The sequence below is a fragment of the Giraffa tippelskirchi genome, chromosome 6 (genome assembly GCF_054371585.1).
Source record: "Giraffa tippelskirchi isolate mGirTip1 chromosome 6, T2T-mGirTip1v1.2.pri, whole genome shotgun sequence".
In the NCBI taxonomy this organism is placed as follows: domain Eukaryota; kingdom Metazoa; phylum Chordata; class Mammalia; order Artiodactyla; family Giraffidae; genus Giraffa; species Giraffa tippelskirchi.
Window position 1 is genome coordinate 119,460,993 of NC_137280.1, and position 17,963 is coordinate 119,478,955.

Below are 17,963 nucleotides of genomic sequence, written 5' to 3' on the forward strand. Positions count from 1 at the left end.
GACTTTACCTTATCAAGTTCTGCACATTTATTACTAGGAATTAATTATTTCAATTGTAGAATTTTTAAAGGCACAGTCTGGGCCTCAGAGATGTAGATCTGTACAGATATGCAAGGAAACCTTTTCTAATGTTTTAAAATTACTAACTAGGGCGTGTCCCGGAGATTCAGCTATCATCCAAACACAGAGGAAATGTTCAATTTCAATGTTTATACTTGAGCTCCTTTTTTGTTGAATCCAAAAAAAGATTGCTGTTTGTTTTTACACTTTTTTTCAAAATCCTTTTCTGTCTGGGACAGGGTCAAGTGACTAAACAGTTAAAAATAGTATTTTATTACCTTCTATCTAGTCAGGCTTCCTTCTATATTCCTTCAGATATTACCTTCTATCTTCACAGGCTTCCTGACTTGGAGCAAGCTCATGTAGCAGGCTTCATTGCAGGGGACACACTGGGCTGCTTCACCCCCTGCAGCCCCAGATGTGACCTGACCATGGCGCCCTCTCAAGAGCTGATAAGGATTCAGTTCACTGATTTACTCATTCACTTAGTCGTTACTGCACACCAGGGCTGCATTACAACTTTTGTGGGCTGTAGGTACTTTGCTTTTGTGGGCTCCCTCCTCTATAAAAGCACACTTAAAATTATACTTCATGACTGTGTCAGTATGATAATGACTACCATCCAGGCTGGATTCATCATTATATATAAATTTTCACTACATTTTCCTTCTCATTTAAAACAAATTCAAACTAAACGAACTTATTTAGAAAACAAACAACGAAAACAAACTTATGGTTACCAAAGAGGAAAAGGCTGGGGAGGGATAAATTGGAAGTAATGGAGTTAATAGATCCATACTTTCATATATAAAATTGGTAACAGCCAAGATTTACTGTATAGCACAGAGAACTGTATTTGGTATCTTATAACAAACTATAATGGAAAAGAATAATTTTAAAAAGGACATAGGGAAGTATATATGTATATGTGTGTACATACCAAATAAGCCTAATTAGTTTTATATCTTTATAAAACTCATTGAAAATGCCAAGTTTCGACACTTCCTCTAAAAGAAAAATTTGTGCAACTGTTCAGGTAAACTGAATCTAGTGCTCTCAATGCTAGGCATGGGGTAGAGTGGTCAAATCTTTTTTTAATGGCTGAATAATTAAAGATTTTAAATATTTTTAAAGGAAAAGAAAGCAAAAAATAACATACACAAAAATTTTTTAAATGGAGGTGGACTTGCCCTTGTCAAGTTCTGATACCGGGAGAAATTTTCTTGAGATGCGCCAGAGCCCTTTTGCTTTGCCATGCTCAGTTGCTTCAGTTGTGTCTGACTCTTTGTGACCTCATGGACTGTAGCCTGCCAAGCTCCTCTGTCCATAAAATTTTCCAGGCAACTGGAGACGGTTGCCATTTCCTACTCCAGAGGATCTTCCCCACCCAGGGAGCAAACCTGCTTGTCTCCTGTATTGGAATGCAGATTCTTTACCACAGTACCACCTGGGAAGCCCATCATATATACATACATATGGTGGCTCAGATGGTAAAGAATCCGCCGGCAACGCGGGAGACCCAGGTTCAATCCCTGGGTAGGGAGGATCCCCTGGAGAAGGACATGGCTACCCACTCTAGCATTCTTGCCTGGAGAATAGCATGGACAGAGATGACTGGCAGGCCACACAGTCCATGGGCTTGCAGAGTTGGAAAGGACTGAGGGACTAACAGTTTCACATATATACACCAATCACTTTGCTGTACACTGGAAACTAACACAATCTTATAAATCAACTTTGCTTCAATAAAAAATTCAAATTAAAACATTTTCTTGGGCCCCTATTGTATGCTGTCAACATGGCCTAATGGATAAGGCACCCCTGTTGAGGGCCCACACTGTTCTAAGAGCTGCTGCCCTAGACAAGAACACAGTGCCTGTCTTCATGGAGCTTATGTTTTACGAGGTGGGAAGCAGATAATAAAAGAACTACATTCAGCTTGAGAGTCAGTTATAACTGTTAAGGACAAAAGGCAGATAAAGAGAACAGGGAGTGTTGAGTCGGGGCGACAACATAGAGTGGACAGGGAAGGCTTCACTGGGAAAGTCTTCATCAAAGCAGGCATGCATCTGGTGGAAGCACTGCTGAAGATGAGGAATCAGCAACAAGAACAAATCCCAGCCGCAACGCTCCATAAGCGTCGCTCTCGAAGTTACGTACTCCCGACGCTTCTATGCGAGGCCGAAGAAGGTCACTGGAAACTAGTGCCTGCCATTGCAGGCTCCATTTTGCTTCCCGGCACCAGGTAGGAGGAGTCTGTTCCTCGCTCACCCGTTTCCAGTGGGTCAGACTGGATGCCGGGTTTCTTCACCTCCGAGTGAACGGCCACGGGGCCCGGTGGCGGGGGAGGAGCATTGAGGACCAGCCCAGGTGGGAGGAATTAGAGCGGCCAAGGATGCCCTCACTCAAGATGGCGGCGCAAGGCTCGCGCTTGGTCCCGACAGGCGGCGCGCGTGTTTACGCTGCATATGCGGCCCTGCGCTCTGGGGGGGCGGGTCCAAAGAGGTAGGGACACTCGCGGCCTCCGGCCCAGTCTGAAGTCTTGGGCGCTGCGGCTGCTGCTCTCGTCATCGTCACCACTTCTGGACAGTGGAGGGGAAGATGGAGCCTGTCACCGTCGCTACCGACAGCGGGGACCGGCCGGGGGCCCCGGCTGGCTCAGGCCTGTCGGCTTCCCAGCGTCGGGCGGAGCTGCGGCGGAGAAAGCTGCTCATGAACTCGGAACAGCGCATCAACCGAATCATGGGCTTTCACAGGCCCGGGAGCGTTGCGGGTGAGAACCTCCGTTCCCCATAGTCTCCTGCCCATCCCTTTTGAGTCTTGGGGCTCATTCTTCCTTTCCCTCCTCCACCCCTTTACTTTGCTGACCAAGCCCTGCTCTCTGACCTCTCTTCGGGCCCCGCCCCTTTGATGAGGTCCCAGGTTCTCACTTCTTCACCTCAGGACGTTTCTCGTCTCTCTCCTCAGTTTTCCGCCGCAAACTGCAATGCCCTCGATCCTGAGACCCTCTGCCGTGGTGCCCTCTGCGCACTAACCCTGAGGCGGCCCCAAACCCCCTCGTCACCCGCTCGCCTCTCTTGAAGGGCGCACATTTTGTCCCCAGACTGCTCTACCTACCGTGCCCGTCAGGAAGATTGCCTGCCTTTCTTTCCCTTGTAAATGCTTTCCCTTCCAGTGCCTTCCCTAGCGTCTGCCTTCTTTTTGCTCTGTCGGCCCCCATGAGCTTGTCTTTACTGAACTGCTCCCCTAGTTCGTCCGATGTGAATCAGGGACCCATATCCTGGTGTCCGTGTGCGGTGCCCTCAACACTGTCATCTGCAGGCCTTCTTAAACAGGTGAAAAAAAATTGGAGCGACCATTCTTTAGAGACCCAACAAGGGAAACATGCCCATCTGAGGCCTTATCTCGTAATGTGCAGAGATTGATATGAATGTCAGGAACTGTCTTCAACACTGAAAGGAGTTCCTCATTTCTCCCCCAATGACGTGTACAATGGGTTTCTTAAAAAAAATTTTTTTTCCTGTGAGTATTTACTGTACACTCTTACATTTCCATTTAGTGTTGCCTCTAATATTTGGCCTTCAGCCACTGGCTGCAAATTCCTTAGATCCTTGTGACTTTTGCTCTGTGGGGCTTTAGATATATAACTCTGAATTTTTAGACAGTTCACAGATTTGCCACTGAAAACTGCCAAGAGAGGTAAGAGCCGTATTTCAAATTCTAGAACAATTGTTAGGAGACACATTTTCTCCTTTAATGGTTAATGGCAGAATATTCTTTCCTAAAGCATTTTCTTTGTTCTTTTGCTTTTGAGGTTTTTATTTTATCTGTCATTAAAGGTTCCCCCGCCATTTATTTTGTTTTAAACCAGTACAGCATCCTAAAACTGCTGAAGTACCTTCTGATGTCTCCTAGATTACAGTAGAAGGGTTACGCAAACCGGTAGCCATAGGATATGCCACACCCTATGCTGAACGGACTCTGGATTCAGAAATGTAATATTAAAAATAGTGGTTTTAAAAAATCTCTGTTTCTAACTCTTTCCCAGCTTGTCTATTAGCTTTATCTTCTGTCCCCAAAGTTTGGGTTATATCCTCTGAAAGAATATTCTTTTTGATATTTTGTGTGTGTAGAGGAAGGAATTTGTTCTTTATGAAGGATCAGTATTAATTCAGAGGCTGCCAAATTTTAGCTCTAGTGGCATATTTTTAAATATTAATAAGAAAGATGTTGGCCAGTATGTAATACTTAAAGCTTCTAAATTTCTTTTCTCAGAAGAAGAAAGTCAAACAAAATCAAAACAGCAGGACAGTGATAAACTGAACTCCCTCACCATTCCTTCAGTTTCAAAGCGAGTAGTGCTGGGTGATTCAGTCAGTACAGGAACGACTGACCAGAGTGGAGTGGCCGAGGTAAAGGGAACTCAGCTGGGAGACAAACTGGACTCTTTCATTAAACCTTCTGAGTGCAGTAATGATATAAGCCTTGAGCTTCGGCAGCGGAACAGAGGGGACCTGACAGCCGACTCTGTCCAGAGGGGTTCTCGGCATGGCCTGGAACAGTACCTCTCCAGATTTGAAGAAGCAATGAAGCTAAGGAAACAGCTGATGAGTGAAAAGCCCAGTCAAGAAGATGGAAATACAACAGAAGAATTTGACTCTTTTCGAATATTTAGATTGGTGGGCTGTGCTCTTCTTGCCTTTGGAGTTAGAGCTTTTGTTTGCAAATATTTGGTAAGAAACAGTGGAAAATGCAAATTGGTTATAGTATTGAGTGCTTTTAATCCATAAGATTCATTTTTAATATTAATTAATATTTGTGATCCATGTGACTGTTCGGAGATGTGTTATAAACTGCTCTTTGCCTTAGGTACAGAATGAAGTGTTCCAGTTAAATACAGAGCCTGATAATAATGCTAAAATCTTTTTGTATGCTAAGTACCATTCTAAGTGCTTTATATATATTAATTCGTTTAACCTCAACCTTATGAGCCAGGTATCATTTGAATCTGTTTTGTAGATGAGGGAATGAAGACTCAGGTGAAGTCATTTGTACAGGGTCACATTACTAAGTGATAACTGGGATTAAACCCAGGCAGTTTCATTCCAAAACCAAAGGGTAAATTAACTACATACCCTATATATTAATTACCACTTTTCAGATAACTTGAAATACTAAAATGCAGTTTTGGTCCTGAACGTGATGTAATTTTTTTAGGGTTCAGAGGCATTCAGCATTTTATAATGTTGTACTGTTATCATAATAGCAGTTCATCATGTACCCTTACATGCCAGTGGCTGTTCAGTGAAAGGTAGGATGTGTTTTACTGTTTTACAGTATGTGAAGAAAAGAAGAAAAACATAACTCGTAGTTCAGTGTCTTGCTCTTTGAGGTGTTTCCATTCAGTAGACATTTTAAGAATACCTACCAAGTACCAGGCATCTAAGTAAATTTTCAGATAATTAAGGTTAATGTTATTAAGCAAAAAAGTATTTAAAAGTCTCTCTTTATGCCAGTTTTTTCTTAAAGAGCATTCTGTTGAACAGATTTTTTTTCTGATGATAAATTGTCATTGTAGCTTTCAGTATTTAGTGAGATGTATAGCTGCTTTTTTTTCCTTTTATCTAAAGGCCTCTGCACTTCCATGTTTTTAAAATTATGTCCTATTTTTGTGCCTCGTTTTGTTTGAGGTTTTTTGGGTTTCTGGACTTTTTTCTTGCTGTCGGATTTTCAGCTGTTAATCACTGCTCTTACTATTCTTCCATTTAGTAATGCTTGCTCCTTTACTCGCTTCATGATATTTTAGTTTTAGAAATAAATGTAACTTAAGTATTATTTTGATATTTTCTGTTTTATTGTGTGAGAAGCGAGATAACCAAGCTATTTTATCTATAATAAAAACACCTCATTATTTGAGGGCCAGAGATGAGTTCTTTTCTGCCCCAAAGTGTGACTAAGGTATGTATGGCATCTGTTTTGAGTACTGAGCCTTTTAGATGTGCTTTCAAATTGTCAGTTAATCACCTCTAGATGAGAGGGATGTTTCTGCCACATTAGTGGCCACCAAACACTTTAAATTACTTAAAAGGTCAATTTTTGAGAGAGAAGACATTTTGGGGAATATTGAGAGTATCCTCCCTCATAAAATATGACTTGAGAAACATGCTTTATGTTAAGGAAATCAAATCTCTGTATTTGTCACCCTTTTGCAGGAACAAGATTGCTTTCAACCACTAAAATTAAATTTTTATTACAGTTTTTTTGCTTGGAATTTTATCACTGCTGTTAGTCTGATTTATTGTGATTTGAATGATTATGTTGGAAATATGTAACTTTATCTTCTATCTTCACAGTCCATATTTGCTCCATTTCTTACTTTACAACTTGCATACATGGGACTATACAAATATTTTCCCAAGGTAAATTAATTTTTTTTCTAAATTGTGGTAATACATTTAGATTGATTAATGACTAGATGATTTTTAAGAACTTTTAAAAAAGTATTTATACTTAACGGTTTAAATCAGTGCTATTCAAATTTGTCTCACCACTGTGGATCTTCAAACTATTTGTTTCTGTTTGTACTAACTTCAGTTTGAAAAGTAATTAGAAACTTTTATAGCAGTTTGATATCACCGTAACATTTTTATTGTATTTTACAAAAAATATTGGTCCAGGATGGACTGGGGGAAAAGCCTCATTGCAGAGTTTGAATAGTGCTTGTCTAAGAAAGTGTTTAACTTAATTATTTAGTAAATTTAGTAATAGACTTTGTTTCTAATAGCGAAAGTTAATTTAAAAATGGCTTCAGTTATCTTCAGTTAGTGTGGTCCTTACTGAGCACTTAATAACAGTGCACTTCATCTTTAATGCCCAGGGTCTGATAACTTGCAAAAAGCACTTGGCCATACTTAGCAGAATTATGAGAAGTATCGGCGTTGACCTTGTCTACTTGACTATAGTTATATTATGGGACTTGGCTTGCCAGTATAGAAGATAAGCTTATTTGAGTAATTGTGTTTTGTGTGAGATTTTTGCTAAAAAAATGGCTGCTTAACTGTTTGCTTAGTCATTTGCACTGATAGACCTCATGTGTGTGTTTGATAGATCTGAAACATATTTTTGAGGGGTAATATAGTCAAATATTCAAAGTAAGAGGAAAGAAGGATAAGTGATTTCATTTTTTCATTGAAATGTTTTTATGATATAAATATATATATATTTATTGATCCTCTCCAAGAATGTAATTTTAATTAAAGCATTTGCTTAAACATTTGCCCTTGAAACATTGATTTTAGTTTTCCAGTAGCACAAGTTTGGAAGCAACCTAAATGTTTACTAAGTGACTAGTTTAAAAAAATTATGGTGTATCCATTCAGAATGATAAAGGTCTCCATTTGCTGATAATGATAGCTTGTCAAGAAATATTAAGATAAAAATACAGGCTAGCATCTATAGTATACTCCTTTTTTTGTAAAAAGGAGGAAAATTATATGTACTTGATTTTGCTTGTGTATGTGTAAAGAAACTCTGGAAGAATATTACATGAAATTGTTAACAGTGGTTATTTATGATAGAATATGTATCAGTTACTAGGTAAATGGGCGAGTAAAAAGGGAAATTACTGTACAATTTTCTTTTAACAAAACATTTTGCTGTAACAGGTTTCAACAGAAAAATCGAAAGAATTATGCAGTTAACACCCATTTAGTTACCACCTAGATTCTGTAATGAAAATTTCATTATATTTATCATATATTTATCCAGTTTTCTATACATCTTCAATGCAGCACTTTTTAAAAATACGTCTTTCTTTTTTTGGTGCATTATAAAGTATGTTGTAGATGAAGACATCAGCATATTTTTCCACTACACATTTTAGCTTACATATCAACAAAAATTCAATGTTTCTTTATGGTTCTTTTTCTTTATTTTGAGGTAAAATTTTCATACATTGAAATGCTCAAGTCTTTATTACACCTTTAATGAGTTTTGACAACCTGTGAAACCCAAATCCTTTCAAGATTTAGAACATTACTGTCAGGAAGTTCCACCATGCGCTTTTCTAGGCAGTCCCAGCCCCTGCACCATGAAGGTCTGATTTTCTTTTTCCTACCATAGATTAATTTTGGCTGTTTTAGCACTTAATATAAATGAGATTGTTCCAGTACATACTTTTTCATGCAAGGGTTCTTTCATTCTACACTGTATTTTTGAGATTCATCCATATTGTTGAGTGTATCAGTAGAATCATTGTCTTTTTTTTTTTATGAGTAATATTCCATTGACTGAGTATATCCACTTAATTTATCTAATTTTCCATTGATGGGCATGACTAAAGCAACTAAGAACTTTCTTGAATGAGTTTTTTGTGGACATAAGGTTTGATTTCCCGTGGATAACTACAGCTTTTTATATTTAAACATTTTTTGAACCGTGTGATTGGATTTGGTGATACCGAATCATTAAATTAAAATTCAGCCTTGAATCTCTTAAAGAATGAGACTAGAAAATTATACTAGGAAATAAATGTTTAGTGAATAAATGTTTGTATCTTATTGCATAGGGCTTCCCTGATGACTCAAGTGGTAAAGAATCTGCCTGCAATGCAGGAGACAAAGGAGATGCGGGTTCGATCCCTGGTTTGGAAAGATCCCTGGAGAAGGAAATGGCAACCCACTCCAGTATTCTTGCCTGGAAAGTCCCATAGACAGAGGACCCTGATGGGCTATAGTCCATAGGGTCACAGAGTGAGATATGACTAAGCTTGTGCATGCATGTGCGTGCGCGCACACACACGTCCTATTACGTATGAAATCAAACGTGAATTCTTTGCATGGCAGTTAGGGTTGACTCTACAGAGTGTTCCTTTGATTCTGTTACAAATTATTGACTGTCCTCCAGAACATCTATCACTTTTCTGACTTTTGTTATCATGAGACTTAACCTTACAATAGGATTTATGCACTCACTTCTGCTCATCTAAATCTTGCTCATTCTCAAATGCCTGTTTGGGTTTTTTTTGTTGTTTTCTTTAATTTGAAGGCCTGCTTTTTAATTCTACTTCCCCAGAAATCCTTCTCTGTGCTTTATTTGTATATAAAATACTGGAGTAATTTCTATCTCCTTTGAGCCACTATAGCACATATTATCCATGTCATTCATTTAGCAAGTATTTATGTCCTGTCTGGGAATGCTTTCCTGTTTTTGTCTTAAACTTTTGTATATATCTTAAATTATTATTTATATCCTAACCTCCAAGATAGGACTTTTTTTTAAAACTTTTGATAGCAAGAATAGTGTCTTTTCCTTATTGCTGAGCAGTTTGTTCCTTTACATATTATATGCTCAGTAAATGTTATGTATTGTTGATAGATGTCTTAAAACTTCATTAACAGTTTTGAAATCAGTTAGGCAAAAATAACAGCACTGATGTTTTTTATAGAGCTTAAGTAGTCTTCTGAAAGCTGTAATATTTATTTAAGTCTTTATGTCTATGCAGAGTGAAAAGAAGATAAAGACAACAGTACTAACAGCTGCACTTCTGTTATCTGGAATTCCTGCTGAAGTGATAAATCGATCAATGGATACTTACAGCAAAATGGGCGAAGTTTTCACAGATCTCTGTGTCTACTTTTTTACTTTTATCTTTTGTCATGAACTGCTTGATTATTGGGGCTCTGAGGTACCATGACGCCTGCAGAACTCAGGAAGAAAAGCTTACAAAAAATAATTTCTATATTGCAGTGTCTTTAAAGAAAGAATATTGGTTTACACCTTCATGTAATTCTTTTACTTTTTGGGTTTGTAAAACGACTTGATTAGGAATGGCATGACTGGTTACCTGACTGGAAAGGATTGAGTTTGTATTAATACTGAGGCGATGATTAGAATACCAGTGTCAACAATTAATTTTTCTTGTTTGATTAGGATTCCTAGTCTACACTTTTTCCTAACTTCTCAGATTTGTGATTATCTTTTGGGAGCTGAGCTTGTGCTTAAGAGAGCAGATGAATGTGGTCTCAGCCAGTCTCAAAAACTGCATCTTGTATTTGTATTGTTCTGTCCTAAGAAATGGAGCCATCTTAAAAATAAAATGGAAGAACTCAAATTGTCTGTTAAGTTTGCACATTTTAACTTATAAGGGCTGCATAAGGTAACCATGTTGAGTCAGTATTTTCATTTTTATTCCAGCACAAATATTTAATGGAGGAAATGATTAAGATTCATAGGTGTGAAATTAATAAGTATTTATGAAATCTTTCTGAAAATTTTTATTAGCAAACTCAAAATTGGGAAGTTTTACTTTTGAGTTTTTGATTTTCAGAACTATTTTTTTAACCAGTAGAATAGAATGATTAGATATAAAAATGGGCTTTGAAAAATTGACTGAGAAATGCAACCCAATAGGAATACATCCTTTTTTAACTAACTTAACATTGTCATATTTGGAAGGTTTGTCTTAGAAGAGTATAAAGCGTAAGTGTAATGTCATTTGGTATTATATTTCCCTAGTTTTTTGTATGGTCTGTTTGATTAATTCTTGTGATATTAAAAACATACATGCCTTTTTTTTTTATATTACTCACAAAGTCTTTTTATTTTGAACCACAATAATGGACAATAAGTATAGCACTTTAAGTCTATTCCTCTGACTTGGAGTAAGATTACAAGCACACATTTTTTTCCTAAGTCCATGGAAATGTAATATCTAGAGGATTAGATAGATTCTTGAATTTGTCACTCTCTTCCCAGTCCCTGGGAAGACATTTGGGGTTTTTGATTGCATGTTTTATTTCTTCCATTTTGTCACTTTACATATGCACAGTTTTTGTATTTGTAGATCATTATCAAATGTATTTCAAAGAGAAGACATGAGCTTGCTTAAGTGTGTTGAATTGTATCAAATGGAGGTGGAAGTTTATTAGTGTTTGGGATAATTAAGAAGAATCTTTTTACTTAGAAATTTCAGGGATCTGAAATGTTTGAGTTAAAACTAGATTGACAAGAATGGTTGTTGAGAGGTGACGTCTTTGACCAGTAGCTCTTCAGTCTTATTAGTTGTATAAATGGACATGTGGACACAAAGTTGGTACTAAAAACAAGAGAGTTATGAGATTCAGGCCTAGGGTAATTAGTCAGAATCAAAATCTGCTTTGGAAGCCAGGGCAGTTTGTTGAATAAGTGATGTATTGGAGACATAGTGGAATAATTACTTCTTTCACCTCTGCTAATAGGTAAAGGTAACTTCTTCAAGGACATAGAAATTCTGTAAACTTGCCATGCATATGCTGTGGCATAAAAAGCCAGTTAGAATTGTCATGTGAATGTAATCTCTTAAAAGGGAGTTAGAAATGAAGTATCTAGGAAAGGGCTCTGGGCTGGGTATCAGATACCTGAGTTCTGGTTCCAGTTGAGATTCCAAAAAGATAGTGATCTGGGATTGAATTTGTTTCCCGTGTCTCAGGGGCCTCACTTAAAAAATTTGAGAAAGAGACTTAAAAAATCTGTTTCAGCTTTATCATTAAGTTCTTCATGGCCTCATCCAGTTCCCTGGCTTCAGATACCAGGTTCAGAGGATCTTGAATTAGGGTGGTTTGACTTAGAATTTTTTGACTTTATGATGGTGTGAAAGTGACACATTTCTTGGAAACTGTACTTCAAATTTTGAATCTTGTTCTCTTCCTGGGCTCGCCATCTGCAGTATACTACTCTCTGGTGATGCTGGGCAGTGGTAGAGAGCTGCAGCTCCCAGTCTGCCACTCCATGATGATCCGCTTAAAAGTTTTATTCCCATAAGCCATTCTGCTTTTAACTTTCAGTGCAGTGCAGTTCAGTTCAGTCACTCATTCATGTCTGACTCTTTGCAACCTCATGGACTGCAGCACGCCAGGCTTCCCTGTCCATCACCAAATCCCAGACCTTGCTCAAACTCATGTCCATTTGAGTCGGTGATGCCATCCAACCATCTCATCCTCTGTCATCCCCTTCTCCCGCCTTCAATTTTTCCCAGCATCAGGGTCTTTTCAAATGAGTCAGTTCTTCACATCAGGTGGCCAGAATATTGGAGCTTCAGCTTCAGCATCAGTCCTTCCAATGAATATTCAGAACTGATTTCCTTTAGGATTAACTGGTTTGATCTTGCAGTCCAAGGGACTCTCCAGAGTCTTCTCCAATACCACAGTTCAAAAGCATCAATTCTTCAGCACTCAGCTTTCTTTATGGTCCAACTCTCACATCTATACATGACTACTGGAAAAACCATAACTTTGACTAGATGGACTTTTGTTGGCAAACTACTATCTCTGCTTTTTAATATGTTGTCTAGGTTGGTCATAGCTTTTCTTCCAAGGAGCAAGCGTCTTAATTTCATGGCTGCAGTCACCATCTGCAGTGATTTTGGAGCCCAAGAAAATAAAGTCTGACACTGTTTCCATTGTTTCCCCATCTATTTGCCATGAAGTGATGGAACTGGATGCTATGATCTTACAGTTTTTTGAATGTTGAATTTTAAGCCAACTTTTTCACTCTCGTTTTTCATCAAGAGGCTCTTCAGTTCCTCTTCGCTTTCTGCCTTAAGGGTGGTGTCATCTGCATGTCGGCACCCCACTCCAGTACTCTTGCCTGGAAAATCCCATGGATGGTGGAGCCTGGTAGGCTACAGTCCATGGGGTCGCTAAGAGTCGGACACGACTGAGCGACTTCACTTTCACTTTTCCCTTTCGTGCACTGGAGAAGGAAATGGCAACCCACTCCAGTATTCTTGCCTGGAGAATCCCAGGGATGGCGGAGCCTGGTGGGCTGCCGTCTATGGGGTCGCACAGAGTCGGACACGACTGAAGCGACTTAGCAGCAGCAGCAGTAGCAGCAGCAGCATCTGCATGTCTGAGGTTATTGATATTTCTCCTGGCAATTTTGATTCCAGCTTGTGCTTCATCCAGCCTGGCACTTTGTATGATGTACTCTGCATATAGGTTAAATAAGCAGGGTGAGATTGGATTAAAGATTTATTGAGCATGGCCCTGCCCCTCAGAACAAGACCCAGTTTTCCCCACAGCCAGTCTCTCCAATTAGGAAGCTTCCATAAGCCACTTATCCTTACTCATCAGAGGGCAGACGAAAACCACTATCACAGAAAACTAACCAAACTGATCAAATGGACCACAGCCTTATCTAACTCAATGAAACTATGAGCCATGCCATGTAGGGCCACCCAAGATGGACCGATCACGGTGGGTTCTGACAAAATGCCATCCTCTGAAGAAGGGAATGGTAAACCACTTCCGTATTCTTGCCTTGAGACCCCCATGAACAGTATAAAAAGACAAAAAGATAGGACACTGAAAGATGAACTCCCCAGGTAGGTAGGTGCCCAATATGCTACTGGAGAAGAGTGGAGAAATAACTCCAGAAAGAATGAAGAGACGGAATCAAAGTGAAAACAGCGCCCAGCTGTGGATGTGACTGGTGATGGAAGTAAAAAAGTCCGATGCTGTAAAAAACAATATTGCATAGGAACCTGGAATGTTAGGTCCGTGAATCAAGGTAAATTGGAAGTGGTCAAACAGGAGATGGCAAGAGTGAACATTGACATTTTAGGAATCAATGAAGTAAAATGGACTGGAATGCAAATTTAATTCGGATGACCATTATATCTACTACTGTGAGCAAGAATCCCTTAGAATAAGTGGAGTCAACAAGAGTCCCAAATGCAGTCCTTGGGTGCAATCTCAGAAATGACAGAATGATCTCTTTGTTTTCAAGGCAAATCATTCAATATCACAGTAATCTTAGTCTATGCCCCAAACTCTAATGCCAAAGAAGCTGAAGTTGAATGGTTCTGTGATGACCTACAATACCTTCTAGAACTTTCAGTACAGTACTCAATAAGTTACATGATAGTCAACACTTTAGTATAAAATAGGCTTTGTGTTAGATGATTTTGCTCAACTGTAGGCTAATGTGTGAGTTCTGAGGACGTTTAAGGTTGGCTAGGTAGGCTAAGACGATGGGTAGTTTAGGTATATTAAATGTATTTAACACAGTATTTTAACTTAACTATGGGTTTATCAGGATGCAACCCCATACTCAGTCAAGGAAGATCTGTATTATATGTTCTATAAAGTATGATCCCTAGCTCTCCAATCTCATTCTCCTTTGAACTACAAACTCAAACATTCACTTTCAGCCATTATCTTCTTCTGGATACCTAGTAGGCAGAAACACTGACTTTTCTCTGCTTTTCCCACCAAATCTGCTTTGTCCAGGCCTTTTTCATCTCCACAAATTCACCACAATCCACAGTAGCTCTGTTCAAAACCTAGGAGTCATCTTTATTCCTCCCCTTACCAGTGCATTTGACATCCTTTTTATGAATTAGTGTTTGGAAAGCTGCCTGGGGAATACATCCAGGATCTGAACGCTTTTCGCTGTTCCACAGTTTACATCTTTAGTAGTTTCTTATTTCTTTCAGACTGAAACCTACACTCCTTAACCTTCAGCCCACATACAAGCAATTTACAATGGCTCTGATACCTGACTCCTTGATGTCCCTTCTGTCACATACTGGCTCAGGCTTTCCTTACCCTTGGCGTGGACTGCACTGCTGCCACACGTGGTCAGTAAATCACAGATGAAGGGCAGAGTCTGTCTTGGAGTCTTCTTGATTTCACTTTCTAAAAATTCAAATTTATTGAGGTAAGATTTACATACAGTAAAACACACCAATTTAAAGTATATAGTTCAGGGAATTTCTTGGCTGTCCAGTGGTTAGAGCTTTGTGCTTCTACTGCAGGGGATCCACACTGATCCCTGGTTGGGAACTAAGATGTCCCAGAGGCTGTGGCATGGCCAAAAAAAAGCATAAAGTGTACAGTTCAATGAATTTTGACATATATCCATGCAATGATTGCCACAGTGAAGATATGGAACTTTTCTATCATCCTTATGTGTAAGAACATAAAATAGTACAGAGACATGTAAAGTAAATGAGAGCCTGTCCCCAACTCCTTTACAGATTTCTGCTAAAACACCTCAACATTTCAGCGTGTGTTCCAATAGGTGAGTCATTCTCCACCTTGACTGGATTGTACTTCAGAAGTACCTGAGAAGCTTGAAAATTCCCAATGGGTAGGAGGGACTCCAGACCAATCAAATCAGAATATCAGAATGGAACACATGCATCCCTATGCACATATTTAAGCTCCCAAGTACAGACAATGTTAAGAACCATGATAATCTTTGTTTCTTTGTGGCTCCTTGTGGAATGTGGGACCTTAGTTCCTTGACCAGGGATCCCAACCTGGACCCCTGAATTGGAAGCACTGAAATGTTGCCAAGAGAGCCATTATAATCTTGTGTACAGATGTTTAGCTGGTCCTCCTCTTCACGGAGTTAACTCCTTCTCAGTCTTCAAATCTTACTTCAAAGGTCACTTCCTCAGGGAACTCTTTTTCTGAATTCTGCTCCTATGGTAGAATCTCTTCCCTGTTGTAAAATTTCTGCAAGTGTTTGTATTAATGTCTATGTGTGCCACTGAGCTTCCCTGGTGGCTCAGACAGTAAAGAGTCTGCCTGCAATGCAGGTTCCATCCCTGGGATGGGAAGATCCCCAGGAGAAGGAAATGGCAACCCACTCTAGTATTCTTGCCTGAGAAATTCCACAGACAGAGGAGCCTGGCGGGCTACAGTCCCTTGGGTCGCAAAGAAGCAGACACGACTGAGCAACTTTCACTTCATTTCATGTCTGCCACTACACTGAAAGCTCATTGGCATCTAGAACATGCCTGACACGTTACAATGTGTATAAATAAATATATAAATGAATGAGAGTGAATTGAAATGTTTGTAGCATCACTTAGTTCAGGTTAAGGCAGATGTCAGTATACGTCCTCGGACAGCTCGAGGATATTTATGGCGCTTCAGTGCTGCTAGTGAGAAAGACCCTCCCAAGGTTTGCAAGGTTGAGGCACTGCCCACTACCGCACCGAGACCGGCGGGCTCCCGTGACTGTGCAAGGAATACTTGGAGGAGGCAATCGCTTTTCGCGCAGCCGGTGCCGTGCGGCCTCCAGCCTATAGGGAGCGCTGTGGAGCGACAACCACTTCCGCCCCGCTTTTTCCTTCCTGCCTCTGGCGCCAGCACGTCTTGTTTTCGTTGCACGCGTTCGGATGGCAGCTGCCGCTGTGGCTGCGGCCGCTTCTTAGTGGTGCCCCTTTCCCGGCGTGCCGAGGGCGGTGCGGCCTCCTAATCTGTCCGGTTCTCCTGCGCGTGGTTCCGAAGGGCGCCGGTTTCCCACAGCAGGCGGTATGGGCAGGGAGTCACGGTAAGGCGGAGCGTCGACCGCCGAGCGGCTTCCTTGCGGAGAAGAGGCGGGAGTCGAGGTGGCCTCGGGGCCCGGCCTGGCTAGCGCAGCCCCACGTGTGGCCAGCGCTGCCCGCGGCTGCTGGAGGGGGTGGGGGACCTCTGCTGAGGTAGTGGCTGCACTTAGGCGAGCGGTAGGCACAGGGTTCCCCTGCTCTGCCATCGGCCAGTTTGAGCCCCTGGAGCGGGAACTCCTCTCGAGGACTTCTAAGACATCCCGCCATTTCCGCGGAGCTTACCCGGATCTCCTCATTCAATGGCGATCCCAAGTGAATTTCTCACGACTTCGCGTTTGGACTTCTTTGGTCCCTATCGCTACTTTAGTTGTTTGTGAGCGCGGGATATTTTCTTAAGTTAATTGAATGGAGCATGTGGTCAAACATTTTTACAACACCCATAACTTTGTACATGACTAGGCTTTTATTGGGCTACAATAAAGGCTTGTGACATGGACATTTACTTTGTAAATAGATCTCAGATTTCTTTGTTATGTGTTTTTTATCCTTTTAAAACTGAGTTGGGAGCTCTTATTAGAACTCTTTTCAAAAACAGTTTATATTGTTCCCTGGTTTGGGATCTTGAGATTTTTATCTTTAATGTACAAATTTGGTTAAGATTTAGGGGTTACTGAAAGATAATTTATATATAGGATGTAAATAATAAGTAAGGTAATAGTAGTTTACTGAGGTATAATTAACTTTCAGGGAAATGGGCAACGCTTAAGGGTAGAGCTTGATGAAATTTAACAAATCTATAAAGTGTTTATTCGTTTATCTGGATAAAGAGTATTTCCGTAACTATGGAAAATTCATTTAAAAGTCTTTGAAATCTCCATGAAAGCATCGGTATTTGTCTGGCCACCCAGGCGGGAAACCTGGAAGTGATATTTATTTGACTCATCTTTCTCTCAATGTTTACCTCCAGTTAGATTCTGCACTCCGTTGCCATTCCTGCTTTCCCTGACTTAATTCAGGCTTTAATCATATATTGCTCAGACTGCTACCTCTCCCTCAAGTTGATTAGCTTCCTCTGATCTTGCTCTCCTAATTGATTCCACACTGCAGCCAGAATGATACTTCTGAAATAAACATAAGGTTATGTCATTTCCGTGCTCTCATGTCCATTGGTTCTTACTGCTTTCAAGATGAATCCTTCAGGGCTCTTCCCAAGAAGGTCCCTTCCATCCCTTAGGCCTTCTCCCCCACCACTCCTGCATGCCTTGTGCAGGAGATTTGCTGTTGTACTTGACATTTAATTAGTCATTAAAATACCCAATACCCAGCTTTTGATACTTGTCAACAACTCTACACCTGACATTCTGATCCAAGCCACCACTATCTCTTACTTGCTTGATTGCTATTTACCTGTTTTCCCTGCTTCTGCCCTCGCGGTTTGTTTTCTCCTCAGCAGCCAGAGTAATGCTTTAAAAATAGTAATGCTTAAAATCTTCCAATAGCCTTCTCAAAGAAAAAAAAAGACTGTCCTGATAACCACCTGTAAAACTCTCCACATTTGGCTACCATGCTACTCTCAGGTGTTTTT

The 17,963-nt window shown here is 40.2% G+C and overlaps 2 protein-coding genes across 9 annotated transcripts in view; both read left to right on the forward strand.

Moving 5' to 3' along the window:
- The first annotated feature begins 2,545 nt into the window (after positions 1-2,545).
- CAMLG (calcium modulating ligand) lies at positions 2,546-10,171 on the forward strand. Of its 3 annotated transcripts, XM_081502916.1 has the most exons (5): positions 2,546-2,833; positions 4,336-4,793; positions 6,414-6,479; positions 8,627-8,690; positions 9,563-10,171. In XM_081502916.1, exons 1-5 carry the CDS (start codon positions 2,662-2,664, stop codon positions 9,565-9,567), a joined length of 765 nt encoding a protein of 254 aa, XP_081359042.1. In that variant the 5' UTR covers positions 2,546-2,661; the 3' UTR covers positions 9,568-10,171. The 3 variants fall into 3 exon arrangements, with proteins under 3 accessions (XP_081359042.1, XP_081359040.1, XP_081359041.1); XM_081502914.1 differs by lacking the exon at positions 8,627-8,690; XM_081502915.1 differs by lacking the exon at positions 9,563-10,171 and having other exon boundaries at positions 8,627-8,840.
- A 6,020-nt stretch (positions 10,172-16,191) lies between these two features.
- DDX46 (DEAD-box helicase 46) overlaps positions 16,192-17,963 on the forward strand; it is a 50,306-nt gene continuing 48,534 nt past the window's right edge. For all 6 annotated transcript variants that reach the window (XR_014057265.1, XR_014057266.1, XR_014057264.1 and 3 more), the window contains exon 1: positions 16,192-16,383. Coding sequence is in view for 2 of the 6 variants with exons in the window: in XM_081502925.1 (XP_081359051.1) it covers positions 16,367-16,383 (17 nt within the window). In the remaining 4 variants the exon portion in view is untranslated. The remainder of the gene's footprint in view (positions 16,384-17,963) is intronic.

Coding starts and splice junctions, on each gene's coding strand:
- CAMLG (XM_081502914.1), top strand. CDS start 2,662: ATGGAGCCTGTCACCGTCGCTACCGACAGCGGGGACCGGCCGGGGGCC. Junction 2,834..4,335: donor CAGGCCCGGGAGCGTTGCGG/GTGAGAACCTCC, acceptor TTCTTTTCTCAG/AAGAAGAAAGTCAAACAAAA. Junction 4,794..6,413: donor CTTTTGTTTGCAAATATTTG/GTAAGAAACAGT, acceptor CTATCTTCACAG/TCCATATTTGCTCCATTTCT.